Here is a 26748-nt window from a genome sequence, read left to right as displayed (position 1 = left end):
TTAAAATACGCCCCCTCCCCCGCCGATGTGGGGGGATCCCGAGCCGAAGCAGGTGCGGGTAGCTGGAATATACTTTTTTATCGAGGTGGCTGTGCTGGCCCCGGTCGTGCGGCCGGCTGTGCTCTCCGGAGCCGGGCTCCCTCCGACGCCAGGAAAGCCGCGCCACCCCGGTAAGTTCGCGTGTGCGCCGGGGAGCCCCTGGAGCTGCATCCTGGCTCCGTTCTCCCAGCCACAGCGAGGGCTTCGGGGAACCCCGAAAAGTGCATGCTGTAGTGCCGGGAGAGCTAAAAGGGCCTGGGGGAGACTTTCACTCCGCTGTAGCAGAGCTGACATATGGCTGGGCAGGACCCGGCTGGCCCCGCTGCCTGGCCCTTTTCAGGGGTTGGTGTTAGGGCAGGGGATTAGCCTGTCTTTTCCCTGAGCAATAGCGCGCATGGGTCTTCCTTGGGAGCACCGCCAGCACGGAGAGACAGGCGCCTGGGGGGGATTTTGTGAGTAAGGTGCTTCATCTTTTGGAAGCGACGGCAAAAACGTATATTTATTAGGATTTTCTTCGGGGTGGATGAACGCTTGAAAAAAAATCCTTTTGCGGTGCCACTTTGATTTAGAGCGTTGGCAGCTTTATTCACATCAGGATCTGGAAAAATAAGTTCTTCCTAAGCATGAAAATAGGAGTACAGTTACCTGCTGTAATTTCATGCATTTTGTGAAACATAGCTGGAAATCCCAGGGCCACTTTAGTTAGAAATCTATGGAGGGGCTTGTGTGCTGTCAGTGGGCCCCTTGGTGGCGGATTTCCAGCTGTGGGTCAGCTGCTGGTGTAAAATAAAGTGAATTTTCCCATTTTATCTCCATCGCGGGGGGGGGGGGGGCCGTGTCAGCTTCTTTACCCGAACTTCAGTGCAGCACGCCAGAGCTGTTGCGTGTGGCGGCGTGTGCTCAGACAGATCCAAGGCTCTCGGGAACAGGGAAATCCAGGATTTTTCATCTGCTGCCTGGTGCAGTCATCAGGGTGACTCTCGCTGCCGTCAGTGGGTGCTGGATTTGGCCACTCTAGAATTATTGCTCAAACGGGTGGGAGAGGGCTTGGCTGCCCTGAACACCAGTTTTGTGCTTGTGCTCAAACGAGTGAACACTTGTATGTGTGTGAGTTCGAACAACGCTTTCTACCTTTTCTAATTCGGATAATTTTAGGCATGCATCTGCACAAGTGAAGGTTCCTGTGTCCTTATGGGCTTCTCACAGGGTATACAAAATTGACAGAGGCGCCTCAGTTTGCATCTAAGGGCACAGGAAGCTTTCACATGGTAAAACAAACTATAAAAATGAATTGTGTTTTCTTTAAAATGATTGCTATAGAAATTAGCCAACTGATTTAGCAGGGTAAATTGAAAGTAGCCCTTTCTGGCTGAAGTTAAAGTACATGCATTTTTACATAATAGGATGGTATCTTTGGGCTCTGATTTAACATGATGACCTAGGGGTGGTGGTAGAGGCAGGAGGAGGATTAGGAGTTTGTGCTGCTGGACAGGTATCCGAGAGCGTGTCCTTCGGAATACTTCCATTGTTCAGGCAAGTATTGCAGCCTCCAGTGTAACAGCTCCAGATATTCCTCCTCTCGTGACTGATCCTGCTTCCATTTAAGTTGGTAGCAGCAACCACCCACTCCTTTTCTGCAGGAACTGGATTGGACTGCTAAGGAACGAAGCTAGACTTTGTGCATATTAAAACACTGCTTTGATTTTTGTGTCAAGCTCATTTCTTTTTCTCTGAAGTTGATTGAAAACAAAAAGAAACTTGATAGCCATAGGTCCTTCAGGTTTTGTCTGTAGATGAAGCATTCTTAAAGAGCATTAAATACATCTGTAGGTGCTGATTTATTAAGAGATGTAATTGTGTTCCTTTATACACCTGCTCTTTTTAATGGGAAAGATGAAATAGTTTCACAGGGGAAATAATAACATAAATATACCAAGTGCTCAGATTGTCTGCCTGAGAGGCATCAAGGACTTTGAGATAATGTCCTAATAACAAGGAAACACTCAAACTTCATATTCAAAATTTATTTTTTTAGCTTCCATGGAGTACAGCAGGTTTTGTGCAGTATCTAGTTTGAAGGATTTTGCCATCATTCACACAAGCTGCTTTTATTTTTTCAATAAATATTTCATTGGGAAAACATTTTTTTAAGGAACTCTGACTTTCTTCACACTGATGTAAAGCACTCCTGGCACAGTTCATCTCTGGCAGTGCTAACACTAGACAGGTGATCCAAAGTATTTGTGACTATTTTTGCTTTTATGTAACATCTTAAAGTGTAATCTGTCAAACAAGGAGAATGCAGTACTTTGAAAGTGCAAGTAGTCCTCTGGTGATCTATTTCTTATAAGGGCCAGGTAGCAAGAGAGGCACCTTCTTTTAACTCAGCTCTTCAGTGTAACTGGCTCACAAGGAGACAGCTCCAGTTGCAGTGGTTCCTTAACATGCACACGAATCAGTGCCAGAAATAGCAGCTTTCAGTTACCAAGTCCAAAGATCAGGCGTGTTTCAAAGGAGAGAGCAAGGTCCAGCTTCAATGTAAGCAGGTTGGCACTAAGCACAGATCTTTAGTCTTGATGAATCTTTTGCTAATTAATGGTTTGTGGAAGATGAAATTTGTCAATCTGAGCACAGCGCTCATTTTCTTCAGGGGTATATAATTGCATGTTTTCTGCCACTTCTTTTGATTTCTAAACTTTTCATCAGTCAGAGAAACTGCTGTCACGAAGAGGTGCCTGTTTTCTATAAATGGAAAGAGACTCTCAACATGTGTTACTTCTTTTATTCTTTTATAAACAGAGTCAATTTTTGTGTTTGCTGTAGTGGAGGCTTCAGGTTTGTTCAGCATTACCAATGCAAACACTATAACAAAAATAAGATAACAATGCTTGGCTGTTCAACACGAGAGAGGAAGGCAAGGCCTGTAAATGCCGTGCTAACGTTGCTCTTGGGTGTGCTGAAGTGAAGCCCAAACTGAGGTCCAAAGCAAACGTGTGGCTGAGAGACAGCAGAGGTTTAGTGGGAGAAAAAGTCTCATGTGTGTCACAGCGGGGTCCCTGCCCTGTCTCTTGGCTGTGTGGGTGTTCAACTGTGTGTCACTGTGCAGGGCAGAAACTGCTGCCACCATGTTTGCCTCAGCGATGGCTCCTGGTGAACATGTCAGATGCTGGGTGTCATTGATTGCCAAGTGGCCGGGAGGAGCTGTGAAGATGTGCTGGCTGGGACATTCCTCTGGCGAAAAGGGGATTTTCAGGGTGGGGGAGACGTGATTCGAGGGGCATTTCCAAGGGAGAGTTGGGGCAGTCTCCAGGGGTGTTGGGTGCAGCCTTATCAGCCTTCAGAAAGGGCTCTAAGCTGTGACTAGGAGCGGGAAGGCTTCAAAGGGCCGAAGGAAATGTCAAGTCACCAGAGAGCAAGTTTTCAGTTTTCATGTGTCCTTTCTTTGAGGGTGGAGGCTCATCTAGCTCAGGTGAGACAGCAGCCACCACCAAATCAGAGTGACACTGGATTCAGGCTGCTGCAGCGAAATTAAAACCCTGCTCAGAGCCCTCTGTAAGGTGAGGTCAGACCACTGTTCTTCAAATGAGGGGCCAGGTTTGGTACCCTCCTGTGCTGGTTAAGTCACTGCACCTCTTCCGCTTGGTGCATAAAATCAGAGATGTTGCCATAGAACATCTGAAGTTCCCAGCCTGTATAACATGATCAGTGTTTTGAGTACCAGCGATTTTAAAGACAAATTTCTCCTTAATATCACTCTGGAACTGAGTTTTATGTGGCATTGAATGACATGAGTCTCAGCCTGTGTAATTATTAGGAGCCAAAACCTGTTTGCTTTCACACCAGTAAGGTGTGTTGGATTTCATCTGACAGTTTGTTTCCAGTGAAGTTAGAATAAAAATTGAATTCTTAATATGGTAGAATACAGAGACAAAAGTTCTAACATGGGTTGTTTTCTTTTAATGTTATTTTGACAACTGGGCAGCTTATGGAAGTAGCAGAAAAAAGAAGTTCCCTTTTTCAAGGAGCCCTGAAGTGGTGGAAAGATCTAAACTTGCCCTAATACTTCCTCAGATGTAACAATTAAAACTGTTTTTTTGATGCCAGATTTTCCACCCCACCCCAGAAACCCTTATACTGTTTGAACCGCACTCACCTTCAATGGAAATGTGACAATTATTGGCTGTTTTCAAACCATTTCTTATAGTAGCCTGTAACATCAGTCTTAAGAAACCCTCCTGTCGTGCCAGGCAGGCAATAAGGTTGAGTGAACTGCGCTATAGCAAGAACCACCCTTGATTGGAGGTAAACTATGCGGATATATGTTGGGGTGGAGGTTGAAAGGAGCGTGGAGGGCATATTTGAAGCAGACTGTGCAACTGCTATAGCAGGTCTGACTAGTTTGAGATGCCTAAAGGCAGCTTTGTCTTAACTTCAGGTAGCTGCAAAATGAAGTTTTAAATCCTAATTCAGAAATACATCATCATCATCTTCCGGTGCCTCCGCAAACTTTACTTTTCATGTGTTTTTACAGGCGTTCTTTCTCCCTTGGAAAAAAGCCTTTCGTAGGTACCCATCCACGTGCATGCATGTCATTTGCATATTTTTCAAATATACATTTCATCAAGATAGGAGACCAGCGTTTGTGTGCAAACCACAGTGTTTTCTTTGAACAGCAGCGGTTACATTTTGCTTTCTCACTGCTCTGTGGGCCTTGTGTGAGACAAGCCACTCTATTTCAGCACTTTTGGCATGGTCTGATTTGCTGTGGGTCAGGTCTCGTGCCTGCTCCTGGCCCTGTGGCGGAGCAGTGCCTTAGGCTTTAGGAGCCTGAGCTGCGGTCAGAGGGATTTTGACTGGGCTACTTCCATGCTGGCTCTCCCAGGGGTCCAATAACCTGCTTGGGTTACCCTGCTGGGACCTGGCTCCCCCTTAGCCCCTCCTGTTCCATCTGCTTGGCGAAATTGGCTCTTCTAAACAAGCCTTCCACTTTCCTTCCCTAACTAAAGTGTTCCACAAATAGCTTGTGAATGAATACAAGAGAGAGAATATTTTCTGTGTGTGTGACACACAGTGTCAAGCTTCCTGTCGCTGCTCTGCTTCCCCTTGCTGGCAGAGGGACACACGTGATATATGTATGCTTGGATGAGGACTTTTAGTTGTGGGGAAAATCAGTATAACACTATCGTGGGTGAGGTGAATGGGTTGTGCCTGACTGAATATGAAATAAAGTTTCAGACATTCCTGAAAGTTTCCTGAACTGTTCTCCTTCTGCATTTTCCACTCCCAATTTCCAAAATCTTAGTTTGTGGTTAAGTTTCTTTGTTCTGTGTTAATTAACCTGTCCTAAATGTGCTTCAAAATATAGACTTAATACACATGTTGTCAAAATATGTTGTTAAAAGGGTGTCTCCATCTGAGTTTAAATTATTTACTTGAAAATGTTTAAATTACTCCGCATAGAAGAGACGTGGGTCCCATGGTAGCTGTTTTAAAGAGCAGCTCTTCGGTGTAGTACTTTTTATTGTGAAATCAAGCAGGTGCCTTGAAAAATGGAATCTCTTTCGTCTCTAACTCATAGCTCCTACAGGTTGAGAATAGTTCAAGGCTGGCCAAAGTTCCCTTTAATCTGTTTTCAGAAGGCTCTTTTGTAGGACATGGAAACATATGCTGTATTTCAACAAATGCAAGAGCTTTAGTGCACTGGACTGAAAGGCCAGCAGTTATCGTCTTGTCCAACATCATTTAACACCATCTGAGCAAACTTTCGTGTCAAATTTTAACTACTTTTTTTTTTTTTATTTGTTTTGTTTTCACTGGTGGTGGTGGAGAAACACCCAACAACTTTTTCACCTCTTTAAGAGAAACTTGCAGGGTGAGTGGGCTCTTTTTCATAGAATGTTTTTGTTTGCAGGGTTGTGTTCATTTCATTTAAACAAAAGTGTTTAAAATAACTCATGTGCTGTTTTAAGCTACTTTTAAAAAATGCTAGGGAAACACCTTTCTTTTCTTCTAACTCTCAGTAGTGCAAAACTGGTTAGCAAATAAAATCTGCAAGCCTGAAACGAAAATGACTTGTCATTGCTGGGATTTGTATGGTGCATTTGCAGTATATATTTCTTCAGAGGGTTTTTTTTGTCCTTTCTCCTCTTCTTCCCTCCTGCCTTTCGTTGCTTTTCAGTTTGACTGTGATAATTTATTCAACACTGTTTTCAGAGCAATAACCTACTTTTTGGCAAACCATTCAGTTCTTTCAGTAGTGTGGGGGTTTTCTCCCCCCTCCACGTGTTTATTAAGGGTCTATGACAAGGGGGAAAAACAAGGTCTCTTCAGGGAAAAGATGCTATGATAGGATTCAAACAAAGTAATTATACATAGGTGAGAAAAACTCTCTCCTTTATTATACACGAAGGGGTCTCATCTCTCGTGGGTGCACGCACAATTCTCATTAACCTTTGCAGGAATTGCACAGGTCCAGTGGAGATGGGTCTGCAGTGCTCAGTCCCTACATACACTAAAAATACCAGGCAGCCTGTGACATGTGCATGCCAATAGAGATGTCTTGTACAGTACAACACAACGTTGCCATAATCCATTGTTCTGTGCGCCAGTGCAGGGGAGGAGGGATGCACAGCCGGCCTGGCTATTTCATCATTCTCCCTTAGAGCCTGACCAGTAGCATCTTGTCATTACAGGCGTGTAATTTTAGCAGTGAAAAGGGAGTGTGTGTGTGTGTTTCCCAGCCTGTGTCACTTTCTGGTAGCTGTTCTAGGTCTTTCAGATTGTTTTGAATTTCATTTACAAGCGAGGTGTCTCTTTTTAGACAGCACTTGCGCTCTGCCGGTGCCTGCTGGCTCTGCAGTGGGAAGGAATGGAAGGCAGCCTTGGCTGAACTGGGCCCCGGAGCAGTACACAGCCATCTTAATTGCTGCTGCTCCACCTCTTGAGGAGATGGCTCTGGTTCTCCCAGCATGGAACTGTGTGCACTGGCTCCAGCATGGCTCCGTGCCCGCTGACACGGGAATTCATGGTGTCGTGGTCCTCCCTGTGGGACCGGCACCTCCTGCTTCCTTGCAAGGAGGCCTGGAGTGCTGCACTTGTGGGAAGAAACTGTGGTGTGGAGCAAGAAGAGCTTCTTGGCTGATCCCAGGGAGGCTTGTGTGTAGAAGCCCTCGCATATTTTTTGGGTGACAAGAATCAGAGTCTGCTGAATAATCAGTGAAGTCAGAGGATCTGGCCCGATGCTGTGCCTGGTTTGCTTTACTGCAGTTCTGATTTCCTGCTGCTGATGCCCGGGTGTATAAAGCAGCTACCAGTCCTTCAGCAGAGTGCTGAGCCCATGTGTTCACAGCACAACAGAACTCAATTCACACTGGCTGCTTCCTTAACGCTGCCACACGGAGACCCAAATTTCAAAATAGCCTCAGCCCAGCTCTTTTTGGTGGCTCTTTGAGGCACAGAGCCCAGCTAAGCTGAACCCCAGGGAGGAAGCTCCTGGGGGTGGCTCAGGCACTTTTGCAAGTAGACAGTGTGTGCAGCCATCCTGGGAAAGGATGTAAAGGAGATTTGGTACAGAGGTGACCTGAAGTGAGGGTAGCTTTGCCAGCTTCTGGAAAAATCTCTCTGCCCTCCGTAGGTAACCCCCCTAACAAAGCATCTCCTGGTAGTGGGAAGGGGAGACTCCATCCTGATCTTGCTCAAAGCAGGTGGTTGGTGGTCAGCGGGGCTAAGTTTGCACCAGGCCTGTGAAGGGCTGTGGCAGGGTTGGCAACTGTAGAGGGTGTGATTGCTAAAGCTTCCAGTTAAGGATGAGACCAAAAAAGGACAGGTTGGGGGCTTGTTTGCATCTTCTGGGCACTGTAGAACATATGAGGATTGGCATTTTGGCTTTGACATCTTTGAGACAGAAATTAGTTCTGCTGGGCAATCTGAACCTGTTCTGTTTTTTTCCAGTAAAGACAATGCCTTCCTGCATGTGAATATAAAATAAATGTTTTTCAACCCTGGTGTGTTACCCAGGTATATCCTCCCTCATGCTTTGCACTGAAAAGGAGTTGTCAGAGTTGCTCAGGGCTTTTGCTCTTGCCCTCAGCCTCGCAGTGGTTTGCTGAGTGCCTTGCTGGCTTTCCATGCTCAGAACCTGTGTGGTCTTGTCCACCTTCTGGTTCTGCCAGGGCAGTCTTTAATGCTTTAACAAGCTAACAAGTGCTCCTCTGATTTAAACTTGCATTAACTTCTGCTACCCTGATAGAATTCCTAATATTATAAACACCCTTAATAACATGGCTGTAATCTAGAAAACCTGCTGTCCTTTTTCCAAACAATTACTTAATGAGGCAGTAATTTATTCTAAGCTATATTTATTGGAGCCCATTCCAGCTTTATCAGACGTACTCTGGATGTGTGCAGTTAGTCAAAAACATTAAAACTGCTCCACTTCTTCCAGGGGAACATGTTACATTTAGCAAACTGACAGCATTAGAAACTGTTTCCAATTTAATAGAAGCATATGTTTCCTGCAAGGCTTAACACACTGCAGAGTCAGAGATTGCCTTAGACTGCGGCTTTGCCTTTTTTTAGCGCGGTGGAAAGGAGCTGCAAAATGAAGGCAGAAGTGGAGTTTGTGTTTTTGGTTGTTTTGCAGAGATCCTTCTAGCAGGGCTTCGGCGGGCTGCAAGTTTAAGAAACTCTCAAGAAAGTGGTGTGGGCGGCGCACACAGAGCTCTCGCTCCAAATGCAGTTTCTGATCATGAACAAACAGCAAGAGCTTGCTTTGCCCTCTGGGCCTCAAATAGTACAGTATGCAACAAGGGAGAGCAGGCAAGGCACGAGGATGGAAACAGTAGGATCAGATTACAGTTTCAAAATATCGCTGGAACACGTTGGCTGGCGTTACACTATTGACTGGCTTTATAATTGCATTGCTTATTTGCTAGGGAAGGCTTCACCTTACTTTCTGATTAACATGGACACTCCTTTGGGGATCTGGGGACTCCAGGCTCCGAGTATCAAAGGCAAACCCTGTGAGACCTGCACGACTTCAGATGCTTCTCAAATGAGAGTCTGAGCTTCCTCTGTTGTCTCCTGTTTGCCAGAGGTTTCCTTGCACAGTCCCTAACTAACTTTTGCTTAGATTAGCCTCTAACAGTCACCCACCTATGGTTTTACTTCTTATTTTGATTTTAACTGGAGAGGAGAAAAGACCCCTGTCACTCAGCCTGCTAGCTGCTCTTGACTCACTCTTCACTCTGTGTGAAGTGACTAAAGCAGGGGGCAAAGGCTGTGTTTCTGTAGTGGGAGAGAAGCTGTCTTTCTTGCTAAACGCAGGAGTGGGGTTCTGCGGAGCTTTACTTGCTTCTCTGTTTCTTCTGGAAGAGCTGAGGTTTACCCATCCACCACAGGAGATGGGGAAGAGTTAGGTCCCTGTAAAATGTGTGTGAGAAATACCTGCCACTTACAGTTACTGCTGGCACTGACAGCCTTGCAGTGAAGACTTGCAAACATAAAAACAATCCCCTGTACTCTCTGGAAGCAGAGAGCTGCCCAGGAGGCCAATTTTTTTAATATTCTCTAAAGGAGAGTTTTGTAAGTGCTTATTAAACCTCACTCAGTTAAAAAAAAAAATAAAAAAAATAAAAAAGGGCAGCCAGAATTAATGTAAAATGTGTCAGGGAAAACAAACCTTGTAAATACGGAATGTCTGAGCACTGGCTCTGGAGAGGGCAGAAACCCCTGCACAGCTCCATTCCCTCTACCTCTCTTTGGGGGTTGTGGGATTTGTTTCCTAACCCACATGTGACATGAGACACAATTCTTACCAGGCAGCGTTGTCAGGAGTCCTCTTTATCCAGGCAAGATGGATGCAATACACTCCAACATGTAAAAAGTGCCTCAGATCCAGAGAAAGCAGCCTTGTGGGGAAAAAAAAAATAAAATAAATAAAAAAAGAACACTCCCCCGTCCCTACTGGTCGGTTCACACCCTGCAGGCCAGCTGCAGCACAGGGAGCGTGGCCGTGCAGCTCTGCATGGAACAGGCTGTCCCAGCTCCCGGGGATGCTGCCGTGCCAGGCTTTAAACACTGGTGTCAGCAGATGAAATCCCCAAGGAGGGGCGATTTCCATCAAGCTCTGGCTGTTGTCTCTGAAAGCCCATGCTGCTTATTCGCTCCAGCCCTGGAGTTAAATCTTGACACCTGGGCTGTTCAGCTTTCCCCCTTGTTTTGAGCGAGGCTGGGAGAAGCTGCCAGGTTTATACTGGCCTTCCCCTCTGCTTTTCCTTTGTCACTTTGAATGGGAGGAGGGTGCCAGTGCTCTCAGATGTCTGTGCTTCCACCTGCTGGGGCAGGTTTGCTGTGCTTTGCAAGGATCCTCCAGGCCAAGGAGCATCGTTCTGTAGTGGGTGAGCCCATGGTCCTGCCCCAAGGGGTCTTCTACAGATGTGACCACTCTCTTTCTCTGCTGTGGCCTTGAGGATGTGGAAATGGATAAGGAGAGAGTAGTTTACTGGTTTGCCTTTGTAGCTGTAAGGGACAGATACTTGGAAGCTGTGGAGACTGGTTACAAGTTCAGGTGGTCCCTCAGGCTGGGTCCAGCAGCTCTAAAGTACCTCACAGCAGCTCAACCTGCCGCTGTTAACTCAGAGGATCTGGCCCTTGTCTTGCCAGTTGAACCCAGTTGGCATAAAAGGCCTTTTTATTTTGGTCCTGCAGCTATCTGTGCCAAATCCTGATTCTGCTGAAGTCAGTAACAAAACACCCATTGACTGCCGTTGGGCCAGGATACAACCAATGGAACCCTCAAGGATGAGGAGTGAAGGATGGAGGAGAGGAAAATTATATTTCATATGCCAGGAGTGACAGAGAAAGCACTTACATAATTCACTGGATAGGTTCTCCAAGAAAACCTGGTGAGGATCACTTATATCTGAGGTTTGTGAAACTTTGGGGAATGAAGTGTATAAATTCAGTGCTCTCATTGCACTTTGGGGGGCTCTTATGGGGAGCTTTTGTGTTGTGGGGTTTTGTTGGGCTTTTTCATGCACGTGTGTGAAGTAGCATTTTATTTTAATTCCCCCAGGTTGCCTTTTTTCTTTTTCTCTCCTATTTTACCCCCCTGTAGTTTTAATTACCTAAGATTTCAGAAAGTAACTGGTCCTGCTTTAAGCTCCTCTTCTGGCACAAGCCCCTGTGGTTCACACCTGTGTTTCGCTGTTCGGCTGCCTGGAGAGGAATGGTTGCCTGTGGACTCAGGGATTTGATGCTTTTACCTTTTTGAGCAATGTGGTGTTTGTTCTAAAAGTAACCTCAACTCTAATAAGCTGTTCATCCTCTAGACTGACTGAGGGTCACAGTAAATCTGTGAGTGGAGATGTGACTTCTTCAAAACTTTTTTCCGCCGTTCCTCTTGGGGTTCAGTTCCTCCTCCTTTTTTTCCCTTCCTGTCTGTCTCAATGAGCAGGGAGGGCCTAGTGGATTGTAGAATTGATTTCCAAGATGACCCTTCAGTCTTGAGATGTATTTTAAACCTAATTGTTAAAAGTCCTCATGAACTAAAATTAAAGGTTATTTTTTATTATTGGGTGAGAAAAATCACTTTTCCTCTCAGTTTTTACTTATCTGGTACTTTTCTATGCCAAAACACCGATTATTAAAGACTTCAGAAATAGTCCAGCGACATTGAAGTGTCCAAAGCACAGCCAATAAACACAGTGCTCCTCTCACAATCTACACACACCTCTGTCCTCCAGAGAGCAAAGGATTCATTGCTAAGTGGGCTCAGAGACACAGGCACTGCACAGGCTCTTCTGTGTTTAATCGATGAGGGTTGACTCCAGAGAACCATCCGCTCCAGGCTGATTATCTCTTCCACTGAGCCCCAACTGCATTTTTTTCCAGTTCTGTCTGAAGAGCATGCAGAGACAATAAAAGAAAGCTAAATGACAGCAAATGAGAAAAAAAAAAATATACTACTTTTGTTTTTCAATTAAGAAAAGACAACTCCCAAACAATGCTAGGGTTTCTCTGGTGCTGAGGCGCGTGCGATCGCCCTAAATGGGCAAAAAAGCAAGTAGAATCTTTCTCAGCAACAATGGTTTAGCTTTTGGTTCTAGGTCTTCCAGAGCTGGAGCCAACTGGTAGATAATATTGGAGAAGATCTCCAAGTAACTCCCTCTGCCCCAACCCCCAGAAAGATGCAGATTTTTCCATTGTCTTTCTTCAGCTTTCTGGTTCCACATACCTAAGAAACATTGAAAACTCACTGGCAGGCCAAAACCTGCAACACCCTTTATTACAACAACAGCAAAGTGATGTCCAGTCTCAACTCTTAACACCCAGACTCAAAATTGTGCTCAGCAAATGGGTGAAAATGCAGCAGAAATACATCTGGCTGAGGTTGCTGCTCGGCCAAAATAGATGCGTGAAAGATCTTCCATGAGCGTTACCCTTTGTCTCTGCCTGTGCAGTGCCATATTTGGGTGGCTTGGTGTTGGTCTGGCTGCCCCTGTCACAGCTGTATGACTTGGATGGACAACTCTCTTTTGACACCTGGAAAGGTGTTTGTCTCATTTTGTAGGGATCTTTGGTCAAGCTGATCTTTTAAGTTTGGAATTTCTGTTTTTCCAGCAGGAGGTTTGGCTGGAAAGGCTAGGAGCAAAGTTTTTGAGATGAACGGAACTGATTCAGATCAAATGTTGGTCTTGTACAGCGTCCTTTTTTTAAAAAAAAAATTGTTTTTCAGTGTCTTAAGACATACAAATCCCTGTAATGCAGGCATGAAATGGGTTGGTTGAAGGAGGGTAGAGATGGCTTGAGCTGTAAAGAACAAGCAGGCAACATTGTCTTAAGCTTCAGTGGTCAGAAACTATGAAATTCCTTTATGAAGAGCCAGAGAAAGACTTTCAAGCCCCCAAGCATGTCTGGTTTTACCAACTCTTATCAGCTGGTCTAAAAAGATATCACCTCCTTGCTTCGCTTGGCATGAATGAAGTGATTTATGGAACCTGGAGGAAAACATTCTTTACAATTCCCGTTGGCACGCCAGAGGAGAAGGGGATAAAATAAAACTTTATAAAGCTGAGAGTCTAGCAGTGCCTATTTGAGCCCTCTTCTTGGTGGAATAAAACCCCCGTGCTTAGGCTGACATCCTGCTTTGGTGTTTTAGGGTTAAACCCTCTTCAGAGAGTATCAGTGGGGAAAAAGGAAACTGAAAGCTGTGCTGAAAAGCCGGGAGGTGAGATTTGGAGTTGCCTGATCTGTTTTGTCTTTTAAAAGGGCAAGCTCTGAATCAAGCTATGTGAAGATCGAGTGAGATGCAAAAGCTTGACGGCCACACATACAGGAAATCTTGAATCATCTCTGAGCTTCCTGGAAAATGACGTAGTGAGGTTATCATAGTATTTACTTAGTGATGATCCCATAGTTCTTACTGATCAGCTTTAAAAATGTGTTCGCTACCAGCACCTCAGTTTTGGGTGGAAAAGGGCCCGGTGGAAATGCTTGGCAGCGTCACCTGGCAATGATGAATAACTGAGCACAGGGAACGGAGCCTGGGCTGTTTTCTTTATCATGGGGGAAAAGGTTTGCTTTGTGCAGTGAATGTTTTTATACATTCCTGGCAGAGGCTGACAAACTTCAAACTCTTCTAGTCCCCAAGCCATTTAAAAATGTCTTCTTTAAATAGAGCACTGTGGAAGGAGCGCTGGTATGTCTTTAGGACAGAGTCTGTCTTTTTTCAGGGGGAGGAGATAACAGGAAGGGACAGAAAGCTGCTAACTCTCCTCCTAACCCCTTGCTGCTTTAAAAACGTGCTGGAATTGGGCAGGGTTTTTAATTCTTGCTAGCCCGATCCTCCCTTTCTTGCTCTTATCTGTCTGAAGGGAAAGGAATTGTGTCTACTGTGAACACTGCAATAGCAAAGCCCCCCGCTCGCACCCCAAACCCATGTGCACAGCTCTGGAGCAGTCCATGGAAGTGACACTAGGGAGCAGAGAAAAACCAGACTTCGGCAGTAGTGCTAAATTTCAGAGGTTTTGTTCACCCGAGATTCCAGGCGCAGGAATTGCTGGTAGCTGGCCAAGGAGCTTGGATGGCAGCCTACCTGTTCCTCAGCTCTGCTCAGCCTGCTCCCTCCCCCCGCCTTTCTTTTATTAATTGCATAATATGCTAGAAAATTATCTGGATTTGGGATTTACTTTTAACCAGAAGAGGCTCACTTCACCCAATCTGGTTTCAGACTTACCACCATGCAAATGCTTTCTTGTAGCACTGAAACCCTGACTTCTTCTCCCCCCTCTTCTGCTTTCCAAGGATTTCTTTGCTCTTAAATGTTTGTCAGTCATTTTTTGGTGATGTTTAACTATGTTGTCTGTCTGCTGAACTGGTGTGTGATCATCAAACTGTGTTAGACCTGCCTACTTGCAGTCATTTTGCAGGTACTAATCCCACTAGGAGGACTGGGAATTGTACTCAAGTAAGGAAGGCAAATTTTGTCTCCCAGATGACTGCTGCATAATGTGAGAAGGGTCAGGTCTGGGGTGAAAATCTGAACAGCTGTTGCAACTCCTTTCTGAATACCTGTGGCTAGAAACCCTCTTCCACTTTTCTTTTTTCCCCCCTTTTTCCCTCCCCCCACCCTTTAAATAAGGCAGAATTCTTCGTGCCAGAAGAATTTGTTAAACGGAGGGAGGGATACAGGAATGAACAGGGAGCTGCTTGTGATCATATTGAAAGAGTGAGCAGGTTAGAGCTCCAGCACCTCACCACTCTACCTGGGAAAATGAGATAGCATAACGTTAGGTCGTGCTACTGTCACAGCTCAGTGACTCCTTCATTCCTCTGTGTTTGGGGGGATCTCTGTGTCACAAAAATAATGGTGACAAAATGAGGTTGGGACTGTGCTGTGTAGAGGAGCATTTCCAGGTGCTCTGAAACATCCTGGAAGAGATGGCACTGGGGACTAAACTGCCCCACTTTATCTTAGCTCAGAAATTATTTATAATGCGGGATGAGTTTGATAAAATCCCCTTTGTTTCCTTCAAAATCTGCCATCTGACCAGCAGCAGAGTATAGTGCAGAGTGGTCTTGGGGATTTAGACTAAAAGACTTGACAGATCTTCTTCTTCATCTGTAATTTATCTAATTCTGAGAATAATAACTGTATTTCCTGCGATGATAGTTTAGTCCTTAGGTGATCAGCTAAATAACCCCATATGTCTACATCCTGGTGTACCAAAGGGCTGGATCTCCCAACCTCACTGGGGAGGTTTCTCTCAACACACAATTGCCTGAGCCTCACTTCCCTTCCCCTGTGAAAAAGAGGAAATTCATTGTGAGAACCTCAGTGCTTTACATTTGTATTCCCAGGCATAGCACTGCCTCAGTCAGGGAATGTAAGGAAACGTTCAGTACAGAGCCTGTGGCTTGTGCTCCTATGGACAGGTATTTGCTCGATGTAAGGAAGAGGGAATTTGCTGCCAAGCATGCCAGCTCTTGAGTATTATAGATGCTGTCTGAATTCCTGCTTGGCATTTACCAGCACAACCATGCCTAAACAGGGATGGACCAGAGCCCTGCATTAGGGTGGCTGCTGCTTGCTCGTCACACTGCCGTGGGCCGAGGCCGAGCTGTTGATGGGGACAGATGTGCACCTGCTTTGCTGCCTTCATCAGTCTCCTCTCTTCCCTTGCAGATATATGTTGGGGAAAGGAGGAAAGCGGAAGTTTGACGAGCATGAAGATGGGTTGGAAGGCAAAGTGGTGTCTCCCACTGACGGTCCCTCTAAGGTGTCTTACACCTTACAGCGTCAGACTATCTTCAACATTTCCCTTATGAAACTTTATAACCACAGGCCATTAACCGAGCCAAGCTTGCAAAAGACAGTTTTAATTAACAACATGTTGAGGCGGATCCAGGAAGAACTCAAACAAGAAGGCAGCTTGAGGCCCATGTTTGTGGCCGCTTCGCAGCCTGCCGACCCTCTCAGCGACAACTTCCGCGAGGCGCAGCCGGCGTTCAGCCACCTGGCCTCGCCGCCCCTGCTCCCCGCCGACTTGGTAAGCACTATGCCCCTGGAGTCCTGCCTCACCCCGGCCTCTTTGCTCGAGGACGACACTTTTTGCACTTCCCCGGCTGTCCAGCACGATGGTCCGACGAAGCCGCCACCTCCTGCTCTCCAACCAGTAAAGGACAGCTTCTCCTCAGCCTTGGACGAAATCGAGGAGCTTTGTCCAGCACCTACCTCCGCAGAGGCAGTAGCAGCTGAATCAGCAGCCGACGACTCTAAAGCCCAGCCCAGCGAGTCCAACATTCACAAGCCCGAGGGCCTCCCGGAGAGCAGAACGGCTGAGCCCAAACTCATGGACCCCCTGCCTGGCAACTTTGAGATAACAGCTTCCACAGGTTTCCTCACAGACTTGACCCTGGATGACATTCTGTTCGCTGACATTGATACGTCCATGTATGATTTTGACCCCTGCACGTCTGCCACGGGGGCTGCCTCAAAAATGGCTCCTGTCTCAGCAGATGAGCTCCTAAAGACTCTCGCTCCGTACAGCAGTCAACCAGTAACTCCAAATCAGCCTTTCAAAATGGATCTCACAGAACTGGATCACATCATGGAGGTGCTTGTTGGGTCTTAAAAAAAATATTAGAAATATAGCAACTTTTTTTTTTTTCTTTTGTTGGAATTTTTTTTTAATTTTATTTTAAGTACCAGTATATACACTCGGTAGTATTTCCATAGTCCCTCCCAGCCCCGATTCACAGCACTGTGCATGCATCCTTGCTTGCCTTTTTTGAAAAGAAAAGGATCACACTAGTTTTTGCTTCGAGCAGAGTTGGAGTGCCTTCATCCATGTATGACCACTTCTAATGTATTTTTTTTAAAGTGGTTCCTCAAGGAAGACCGAATATCCTGGTATAGGAAAGAATATGTATTGTAGACAATGTTATGTTATTACAAAAAAAAAAAAAAAAAAAAAAAGGAAAAAAAAAAAAGAAGAAAGAAAAAAGGAAAAAAAAAAAGGTAAAAGCTAAGCACAAGGATTATGTTGGGGAAAGCTGTAAATTGCATGTGCATACTTGTCTATTTTTTCTATAAGTTTTATTGCAAGAGGTAAAAAATTTTATTATTTAGATAATCTCAATACCATTTTAGCCCTGTATAGGTTGACTTTAGCAATTCAGCCTTTTGGAGGCATTAACCTGCTCCTCTTTAAGTGTTGCATTTACATGGCTGTTTAGAAACTGCTGCCCAAATTTATTTTATATTTTTGTACAGATTCTGCAGTTTATGGTATTGTTTTTTCTAAAAACAAATGCTGTTTATACACACAAAAAAATAGCTATTTTGATAGGATTTGCTCACATAGTTCCTGCATAATTCAGATGTACAAGAACCACTTGTACTTTTATACAGAGTTGTAATGTTTTATATGTGTATGGTGCAAAGAGAAAATTGGATCAAATAAGCCTGCAGTCGGTTTCCCTGAATGCAAACAAAAAAAAAGAAAAAGTGCTTTAAGAAAGGGCTGGGAGCTGCTTCTGTCGGAGTTTCACAAGTGTTTGCTCCCTGCTGTACCCACTGCGCACTACTGTGATTCCTGAAACTTAGAGCCATGTCCTTTTCCAACACGTATGTGAAGCAGTTGGCAGGAAACAGTTGTGGAACTTCACTCCTGGAGGTCCTGAGCGCTGCCGCGGCCGCAGCTCCCGCCCAGGGGCCGGCCGCTGTCCCCGAGCCCGCCCGCCTTGCCAGGCCCCCATCCCGCCTGACGTGGAGCCTTAACCCGGCGGAGATCGGCACCTCCTCACCCGGAGCTCCTGGGAATGGTGTGAGGGGGAGCCACGAGCCCAGAGCCCACCGAGAGCCTCCCTGGCATCTCCCCGACTGACGGGCGCGGGCAGAGAGCGGGGCTGGGAGCGTCCGCTCGCCCTTTCTTGGAGCATTTCTCCTTCCCTCTCCCACCTCACTGTGCTAAGTGCTGAAAAAGGCAGCTTCAGTATTACTGCAGTGAAGCTCATCTCGTACCTGCACTGGATGGACTTGCTTTAATATCCATTGCTGTTGAAACTGGAGCCAGTCGTGTGACATCACTTGGCATCTCGTACAGAGTTGGGTTCTTGTATCAACTGTGTTACCTGCTTTACACTTTATAGACCCGTTTTACAAGGAATATACAGACACAGCTTTCTATGCATGGTCCCCTCCCTCGTAACACCTGAGAAGTCTTCTTACTGCACCAATAGCTTTTTTTATTTTTTTTTCCCTAAGTTCTTTGTGGTGTACATTTAATTTAAAAAGAAAAAAATGTTTGCAATGTATCATGCCTATTGCTGAAGTTGCTATGGCATTTTAGTTTTCCAATGGTACTTTAGTTGTTGAGTGCCGGTTACAACCTATATTGTTGACATGCCTATGGCTTCTTTAGGAATAACTTTTATATTTATTTAAGAAATTTTAAATTATGTTTTACGTCATTTGGCAATATTCAGTCAATTCTGCTCTCTTCTTGTCATGGATGAAATTGGGTCTTGCCTGCCTTTTAAGGAGGCAGCTTTTTATAAATTGGCACTTTAAAACAGGCCATATATATTTATTAGTATATAGATAGATGTAACATAGATATGCACACAGACACAGGATGAGAGCAAATACATTTTTGCAATGAAGGAACTCCTAATGGAAATGAAATGCATCATGTAACGCTGCGGAAGGCGCTTCTGGCTCCCAGTTCACCTGCCAGGGAGAGACAGGTCTGGGGGAGGAGGGGAGCGCTGGCCCAGGGGGTGGGTTTGCTTTCTTCTTTTTCCCAAGCTAAACTCCATGAAACACTGGGATGCTGATGGATTTGCAGTCATTACACAGACTAAAGAGAGAGGAAGTTACTGCTTCAAACGGAGAACTATTGACCAAGTGTAGCTTTAGGGACCAGGGGAAGGGAGGGTGGGGAGGAGGGGGGGCAGCTCCAGCTCCCACCCAGCCCTTGTTCCACAGCAAGTCCTCAGCACTTGCAGGAGAACCCACAGCCTTTCTGTCCCTGCACCTCGAGTATCTGGGAACACAATCCCGCACAAACCTGGAACAACACCAGGTTCACGCCGCAACTTGGTAGGCGCTTGCCTTACCACAGCTGGAGCCGCCTGTTTTTTGGGATTACTTAAATATTTACACCTGCATAAATACCATCTAGGCAAATGCTCCCATCAGTGCTCTTTTCAGAGATCTGTGCTGTTTAAGGGGAATCAGTTGAAGTTTTTGTACCCAGAGAGCAGGAGCCGAGCTCTAAATCCACTTCACCGCTCGGGCAGTGTCTGTGGCTCCTTGGTGCTGAAGCGCAGGTCCTGTGGCAGAATCCCTGCAGGAATCCCGTAGGACAAACACCTGCTTGATTTGTGGGACTCAGCAGAAGGTTGGGAAGGCTGATGCAGGCTGAGCTGTGGCTGTCCCCCTGCACAGCCACTGACTGTCTCTAGCTGGGCCTGTGCTGTGGTCCCAACAGCAGCCATGCATGGAATTTCTCTGAGACCTACACCAGGGATGGAGATTGACATTAACGTGCAATGAAGTGACAAGATGGGAGCAGAATAAGAGAGCTTTGGATTTGAAGTGATTTTTTTTTTTTTCTTAAATTATTTATTCTTTTTTTTTTTTTTTCTTCTGTAAATATATTTATTTTATTGTGAAGCTAACAACATCTGGATTGTAACATGTACAGAATGTATGGTAGGAATGTATCCTCTTGTAGGAATGTAAATCTGTATGAAAAAGGGTATGGGAGCCAGATTCAGAAAGAATGAATTGAGTTCCAGTCAGGATATGCATGGATCACAGGATTATTTTTTTCCCTACACTCTTTTTCTAATATGGATCTGGTTGTTTGAAATATGCAAAAAAAGGCATGGAGGAGGGACAGGTTTATGTTCAAAATTAATCCTAATCAGGCTCCTACCCCCCCACTGGCTTCTTGAGAGGGGCCTCCCTTGGCACGCTACTGGAATCTGCCACTGAAGGCAGGAGCAAATGCAATCATCTCCATCCTGCTGGCCTGGGAAAGGTTTAGAAAAGATGATTTTTTTTTTTCCTTATTTTTTAAACACTCATGGGAGGCCCAGCAGAAGTCCCTGGGGCTGGATGCCCATAGCAGGGGGCAGGATGTTCCCTCCAGCCCCAGGAGTTGTGCCAGAGCCACTTCCTCACCCGGAGGTGGGGCTGGGCAGGACAGCCCGACTTAGAGCCCAAACCCCCGGCTCTGTGTCCGACCAGCCGGGCCTGGGGCTCCGCAGCCTCTCCGGAGCCCTGGGAGCGAAGGAAGCGGAACATCCCTCTCGGAGAGAGCGGCTTGGCAGCGCCGTCTGTCCGGGCATCCACCGGCACCAGCTGGGAGAGCAACACCGCGCTGCCACCGGCTGGAGCAATCGCTGGCAGGAGAAGTTCAGATCTTGGGCGAGGTAATTCGGTTTTTTCTCAGCGCCGCGTGGTAAGAGCCTGGGTTATTTTAAAACTGATCATTTTGAATCCCACGTTTACACTTTATTAAATTGAGTAAATCGCAATGGGTCCTGTCTGACAAACGGTTTGATTCATTCTGGCATGTTTTGAACTTTTTGTTCTTGTTACAGGGTTTCTTTTGGTTTGGGTTTTTTTCTTTTTCTCCCCCAACTCCCCAGTCAGGCTTCAGTATCCTGCTTCTGTGCAAGTTGCTTTCAATATTCTATTAATTAATGAGACAGAACATTTTAAAATAAATTAGTTCTTTTTTAAGCACTTTTTTTCTTTTTCTGAAAATAAGACTAATGCAAGTTCTGGAACCTCTTTAAAAACACAAATTACAGACAAAATCCCAACCTCAACTCCTATCTAGTTCTGAGCGTATTCCATACTAGTGCCTACAAAGGCCAAGATTCTGGAAAAGGTGTAAATAGTGTGACATGTTCAGTGCATGGTTGTTTGAACAGGGCTTGTTATTGTCAAAAAAAATAAGAAAAAAAAAAAGAAAAAAAAGAAAAAAAAAGAAAAAAAAAAGAAAAAAGGCTGTATTTCCCCTTCCCCTCCCACAGACCTTAGAGCTGTGCCTTTTCTATGCAATATTACAGACATCTGAAACCAGATTACTGTATTCACATGTAGGTATGGGCTGTAATCATAAAAACAATTGGACAAATGTACATGGAAATGAGCAGTCTTACTTTTGTAGTTTTATATTATACAATAAACAATTAAAATAAATTCCGGCTTTGTTCTTTCCCTCCACGAAAGGGGGCGGTCAGGGGAAGACAGGAGCGCATGAGGGCTGCAGGGGGAGGGGTGGGAGGTGTTCACCCGCGGGAGGTGGCAAGGGACAGGGGAGGGACAGCCCGGCCTGACCCCGCTGCACCTGACAGAACAAGGGAAACATCGCCTGGTGCGAGGCCTTTCCTGCCGTGAGGCTTTTGTCCTGCCCAGCACGGAGCGGTGCCCGTTCCTGCCCTGCGTGTGCCGGGGGATGCTCGGCTCCGCTGAGGCGGGAGCTGCAGCTCCGAGCAGCCCGGGGGCGTGAGCGGCTTCCCGGGGAGCGGCCAGGCTGGCCCGGAGCGGGACCTGCCCGCTTCTAATGCACGCAATGCGCTGTCCTCCAGGCCATTAAATCCCGGCAGGAAACATCTGATACCTTAATCCACCGCTTCATTTATCAGTGCCCTCCTCCCATCCCCACTCCTCCAGGTGCCTGGTGTTCGCTTTCAGGCCCAGCCAGGAGGGGAGGTCTCCTCCCTGCCTTCGGCTCCAGCCTCTCGTGGCCGTGCCTGCGCAGCCCCGGAGCGCCCTGGGCCGGCCCCGGCTGCGGTGCTCAGCTCATGAGTCACCCCCTGCGCAGCCTCCCGGCCTCCCCACACCCACGGCAGCGCCACTGCTCCATTTTGGCTTTCCGGAGAGCCGAGAGCCAGCGGGAGAAAGCGGCGAGTTGTCCCCGTCCCGAGCTCGTGTTAGGGCCCGCGGGCTCCGCAGCAGCTGCCGCCCGGGGCCGGGGGGCTGCGGGGACACGGGCCGCGAGAATCGCTAAGGAAGGAGAAGTGGGAGAATTAAAGCCGGCCCCGGGGTTGGATTTCTGTCTGCTCAGCAAGCGCTGCGCTCGCAGGGGTCACGGCGCGAACCCTTCCCCGGGGCTCGGCTCCCACCCAGGCTCCGCGGCCCCGGGGCTCGGCTCCCGTACGGACACGGCCGGGTGCTGCTGCACGGATCCCAGGCAGGGCCAGCGGAGATGCCGCTGTTGCACTCCCGAAGCTGCCTACCTTTTAAGAGTTTATTTCCTCACTTGTGACTTGTCAGCGAGAGCTGCCTCCAGCGCAGAACACCCAGGCTCTGCACAGAGCCCTTCTTCCCCCTCCTGAGGGGAGCAGCTTCCCACCCACTCCAACCCTCCAGCTTCCCACCTCAGCGAGGGCAAACCATTGCTCTGGGCTTTAAGGATGGGGTGTCCCTGTGGGGAGCAGCATCTCCCCGCAGTGTCTGCCCCGAGCAGAGGGCAGCTCCAGGCATTTGTCCACAGGCAGCCCTCGCTCTGAGCCCGCTGTGAGGGGAGCAGGAGGAAGGGGGAAACAGGCTGGGGTTCGGCACGGGCTGGATGAGGTTCAGGTCTGAGGTATCTCACACCAACCCCACACCAGAGGAGCGAGGTGCTTACCTTGTTTCTCGAGGTGACAGGGCTCTGGGGTACCCTGGGGACCGAAGGACAGTCCCTCCCTCCCTCGGGTGGTGCCCCTGTGCCCCAGGAGTGGCGTTTCCAGGCAAAGGAGGCACCACAGTGGTTCCTTTCCAGCAGCATCGGCCCGGGTCTGCACTCAGCTCTGCAGATGTTTGGTATCATGAGCCAGGGCAGTGACTCCACAGCTACCAAGAGGCACACCAAGCTCCTCTCTCTGGGCCCAAGTAACTGGAAGATCAGGGAGCTGAGGCCAGGCAGCCACCAGCTTTCAGGGACCTCGCTCCTGTTTCTGCAGTGTGGGCAGAAAGACACCCAAACACAGCACTGAGGCATGGAGGGGATGGCAAAAGCGCCCTTGTGCACCAGGCTGCTGGTGGCCTCAGCCAGGAGGGGCAACCCTCCCTGCCTCCCACCTGCACATCCACGTGGGACGTGTTCCTCCAGCACTGGCATTAGGAGCGAGCCCTGCTCAGCTCGCTTCCCTGGACCACACGCATCTCGTACTCACCAGAGGAAGCACAGCAGGGAAAAATCATTGGAGAATGAAATCCCCTCCTGCCACAGGCAGTGCTTCGCAGAGCTGCTGTGAACCACAGCACACCCATCAGCTGAGACAGGTCTGCTGGGATGCCAGCTCCCTGGCTGAGCTGTGCAAGGAGCTGCTTCTCCCCCTGCCCCTTTCCACCTCACCCCTCTCCTCTGGGCTCCTTCCCCCTGCTCCCACTCAGCCCCGGGTCCCTTTTGTCTCCATCACTGGTGGCTGCAGGCTCCTCTCTCTGCCTGGTCCCTGCGTACATCATCTGCCTCCTCTCCAGGCAGCTCCCTCCTTCCACAGCTCCCCTCCCTTTTGAAGAAACTGCCTTAGCAACTGGCAGCAGGCCAGCAAGATCATGGGTTTTCCCTCCCACCCTTCCTTCTCCTCCAAAGAACAAGGTGGCCAGGGAGGGGGAAGGAGCTGTAAGGCCTCATGCACAGCAGCCACAGGGGTTCTGCGTGTGGCAGTGGGCTGGGCACACCTACTGACTCCCACATCTCATCCTCTGGCACTCCAGGTGTGCCAGGTGCTCTGGGGTCAGGAGCAGGATCCTTTTAGTCCTCTGTCCCTCTCCCTTTTTCAAGCAACATGTCCCCCCAAAACAGCTGAATCCTCCCCACACATCTCCAGATCTACAGCATCTGCCAGGGGAAGGCACAGAAGGAACAGCTTTCAAATAGCCCATTCCTGCAAGGACTTCCTTCCATTCTTTTGGCCCTGCCTTCCCCACCTCATGCTACTCTCCCTGGACTATTTCCACTCCTGTTTCCTCTCCTTTCCCCCTTCACCCTGTTCCTCTCCTTCACACAGTCTGGCCTTCAGTACTTGCCCCTTTCCTGGTGTGAGCAGGGAACACAGGGATCGTGTGCTTGTGCCAAGCTCTGCATTTATTAGAGAGAGGGAGGAAAAAAGAGAAAAAAAAAGCTGCAAACCCCTGGAAGTTTGCTAGAAGACAACAGTCAGGCAGGGCAACATGGCTGTTGCTCTCCTTGCATGCTGCCTTACTGTTTGCATGAAGGAGGGATTATTTGGGCTGCTCCAAAGGGACTTTACTGCCTGGCTTGCAACCCTTTGGAAGAGCTAATTTGAACAGCCTGGTCCTTCTTGGGTGGGGGGGTCTGCTGGGGTGGGAGGCACAGAGGGATAGAAACAGCTTCCCCCTGCCCTGCCCTGATGGCAGAAAAAGGCAGGCACCACCACCCTTTTCCTGCCTGCCTGGGGTTAATACTGTGGCAGCCAAAGTGGCACCTTAGTTCAGCTGAAGGTTTCCACCTAAATCCTTCCAAACTGTCACATGAAGTCATCTGCATTTCTTGCCCTGCCTGCTGTTTGGTGGGAAAACTTGGTGAAGCAGATCTGCCTGGTATAACCTGAATTAAGGGATGTGAGGGGGAAAGTGGGAGACCGCACTGGGAAAATCGAGGGGCCACAAACCCAGGGGCTGTGGATGAGGGGAGCTTGGAGTCCTGACTGGTTTAGTAGCAGCATTTTCATGTGAGGCCTGGCAGCTGCCTTGGGACATGAATGGAAGGGGGGCTCCATTTCCAGCCAATTTCCAGCCCAGCCCTCTGCTCCTGCACCTCTTTCTCCAGCCAGAAGTGCAAAGAAGCTGCTTCTGCCACCCTGAATGGGACTGAGGGTCACCTCAGCCACTCTTCTCTAGCCTCAAGTTAACATGCTGCAGTTCCAGGGATGAGGAGCACCTATTCTCAATTTGGAGAATATCTGTCCTGAATGTAACTCCATTTCTAAAGCACCAGAGCATCCTACTTCCCTTCGGTGGCTGCGGGGACACAGCTTTAGGCTACACCAGGGTTTGAGGAGGGTCTGGTGGGCTGAGCTGCCAGACTTTGGCTTTCACTGGACAAAAGCAAGAGCAGGGTCTGGACCCAGATCATACTCCCCAGGAGAAAATACCTACCACTGGAAGCAGCAGTGATGCTCAAAAACCACACAGGGGCTGGGCGGGGCAGCCCAGAGTCAATCCAGCTCCAGCAGCAAGACTCGGTCCCAGCTGTGGAGCTTTCATCCAAGGAAGAGCTTGGGGGTCAGGAGAGAAGCAGCTCAGCTCCAGGACAGGAAAAGCCTTTCGGGGTTACCTGTGGATCCAGGCACGCAGCAGCTGCTCCATGTCCAACCCTCGGACGCTGTGACACAGGGACACCACGGGCACAGCCCGAGCTGGCTGTGCTCCAACAGCGTCACTGTCGCATTCCTCGGAGCAGCCCCTCCCACTGAGGAGCCTCGGAGCACTCGGACTCGAAGCCGGGGAGGGAGAACCAGACTGTGCTGCTCTGGGAGCCAGGCTGCTCCCACCTTGGGAAGGAAAAGGATTCAGGGAAACAACAGGGCAGGGGGGCCAGGGAAGAGCTGGGCTTGCAGTTTGCTCTTTTTGCCCTCTCAGATGCAGCTCTGGCAGACACGATGGTGGCAGCAAGGCCACCTCCATTAGGATGTCACCCTGAAGAGACACAGCAACAGCAACCAACAGAGCAGAATTTCTAAGTAGAGTTCAAAACACCCCCTCCATCCCTCTCGTGCTACACATGACCCCCCAAACATGGTGTTGCCTCACCAGTCTTGTGGCTTATTACTTAGTACAAACTGAATTCTGGATGGTTTCCTTTGTCCAGCCCAAGTGAAGAACTCTGATGCAACCAAAAACAAGGAAATCTAATTCACCTCATCACCACCTCTGCCACTCAGTTTGGGTTATTAAAAAGCCTCGACCTAGTGGGTTAGGGATCACCAGCACACCCAGAATTACCTGCAGAGAGGAGCACAACAATGATTTCTCCACCTGTGGTGTGTCACAGGGGCTCTGGGGATGGGAGTGATGCAGAATGGCAGCCACAGCACAATGTAAAACCAGACACTGCAGGAGCAAAGAAGGTCCAGAATGTGCCCAGTGAATCTTCTACCACGAATTGGTTCCACCAGTCTGGAGTCCCACACATGAAAGCGAGGACAACCCAGGACTGCGTCATCCCAGGCAACGGAGTGGGGGAAAAAGGGAGAGAAACGTGCTGGGCAGGAGGGACAACTTGGATGAGCTTGGAAAGGTGGCAAGTCCCAGCTTGTTCCCTCCTGCCAGAAACTCCTATTCCTGCCTCCCCTCCCACGCCCTGTGCTCCTGATGTGACCTTCCTTGCAGCTCAGCCACCACACAGCCGCTCCCAGGCAGGTCCCCGTGGGGAGCAGAGGTGCTGGGGATGAGGTGACGGCTCCAAGGGCCTGGGACTTGCCAAACAGAAGAACAGAAGCATCCCTTAGAAGGGAGGGGAGGAAAACCAACCTTCCCACAGTCCCTGGGCTGCTCCTGGGGGATAGCAAATCCATGTGGCTCCGACTAACTTCATTTCACACCTGGACCTGGGGCAGGGTAAGCGCTCTCCAAAGTTGAGGATGAAAAAGATGTAATTTAAAAATAAAGAGAAGTCCAGGACATCCTCACCAGGCTCAGAGGAGGCACGGTGGCTCCAGCCTGCCCAGCACCCC

General features: G+C 48.2%; 1 protein-coding gene and 1 long non-coding RNA gene across 6 annotated transcripts in view; one reads left to right on the top strand and one right to left on the bottom strand.

The window, feature by feature from the left end:
* SERTAD2 (SERTA domain containing 2) overlaps positions 1-17548 on the top strand; it is a 75524-nt gene extending 57976 nt beyond the window's left edge. For 3 of the 5 annotated variants that reach the window (XM_086879231.1, XM_086879232.1, XM_086879230.1), the window contains one exon: positions 15725-17548. In XM_086879231.1, the coding sequence (XP_086735357.1) occupies positions 15729-16673 (945 nt within the window). In that variant the 5' untranslated portion in view covers positions 15725-15728 and the 3' untranslated portion in view covers positions 16674-17548. Of the gene's footprint in view, positions 1-83; positions 171-10746; positions 10944-15724 lie in introns of those variants that run through there. The other 2 variants (XM_086879233.1, XM_023923221.2) reach the window with 2 other exon arrangements.
* A 3670-nt stretch (positions 17549-21218) lies between these two features.
* Positions 21219-23306, bottom strand: LOC111926531 (uncharacterized). Its single transcript, XR_002863040.2, has 2 exons — positions 23224-23306; positions 21219-22857 (listed from the first exon to the last, which is right to left on the bottom strand). It is a non-coding gene; the product is annotated as an uncharacterized LOC111926531 (long non-coding RNA).
* Between the last annotated feature and the right edge of the window lie 3442 nt (positions 23307-26748).

This window comes from Cyanistes caeruleus, chromosome 2 (genome assembly GCF_971803275.1).
Source record: "Cyanistes caeruleus chromosome 2, bCyaCae1.hap1.1, whole genome shotgun sequence".
NCBI lineage: Eukaryota > Metazoa > Chordata > Aves > Passeriformes > Paridae > Cyanistes > Cyanistes caeruleus.
The sequence above is the reverse complement of the archived record's forward strand: the minus strand, read 5'-3'. Positions and strand labels throughout refer to the sequence as shown.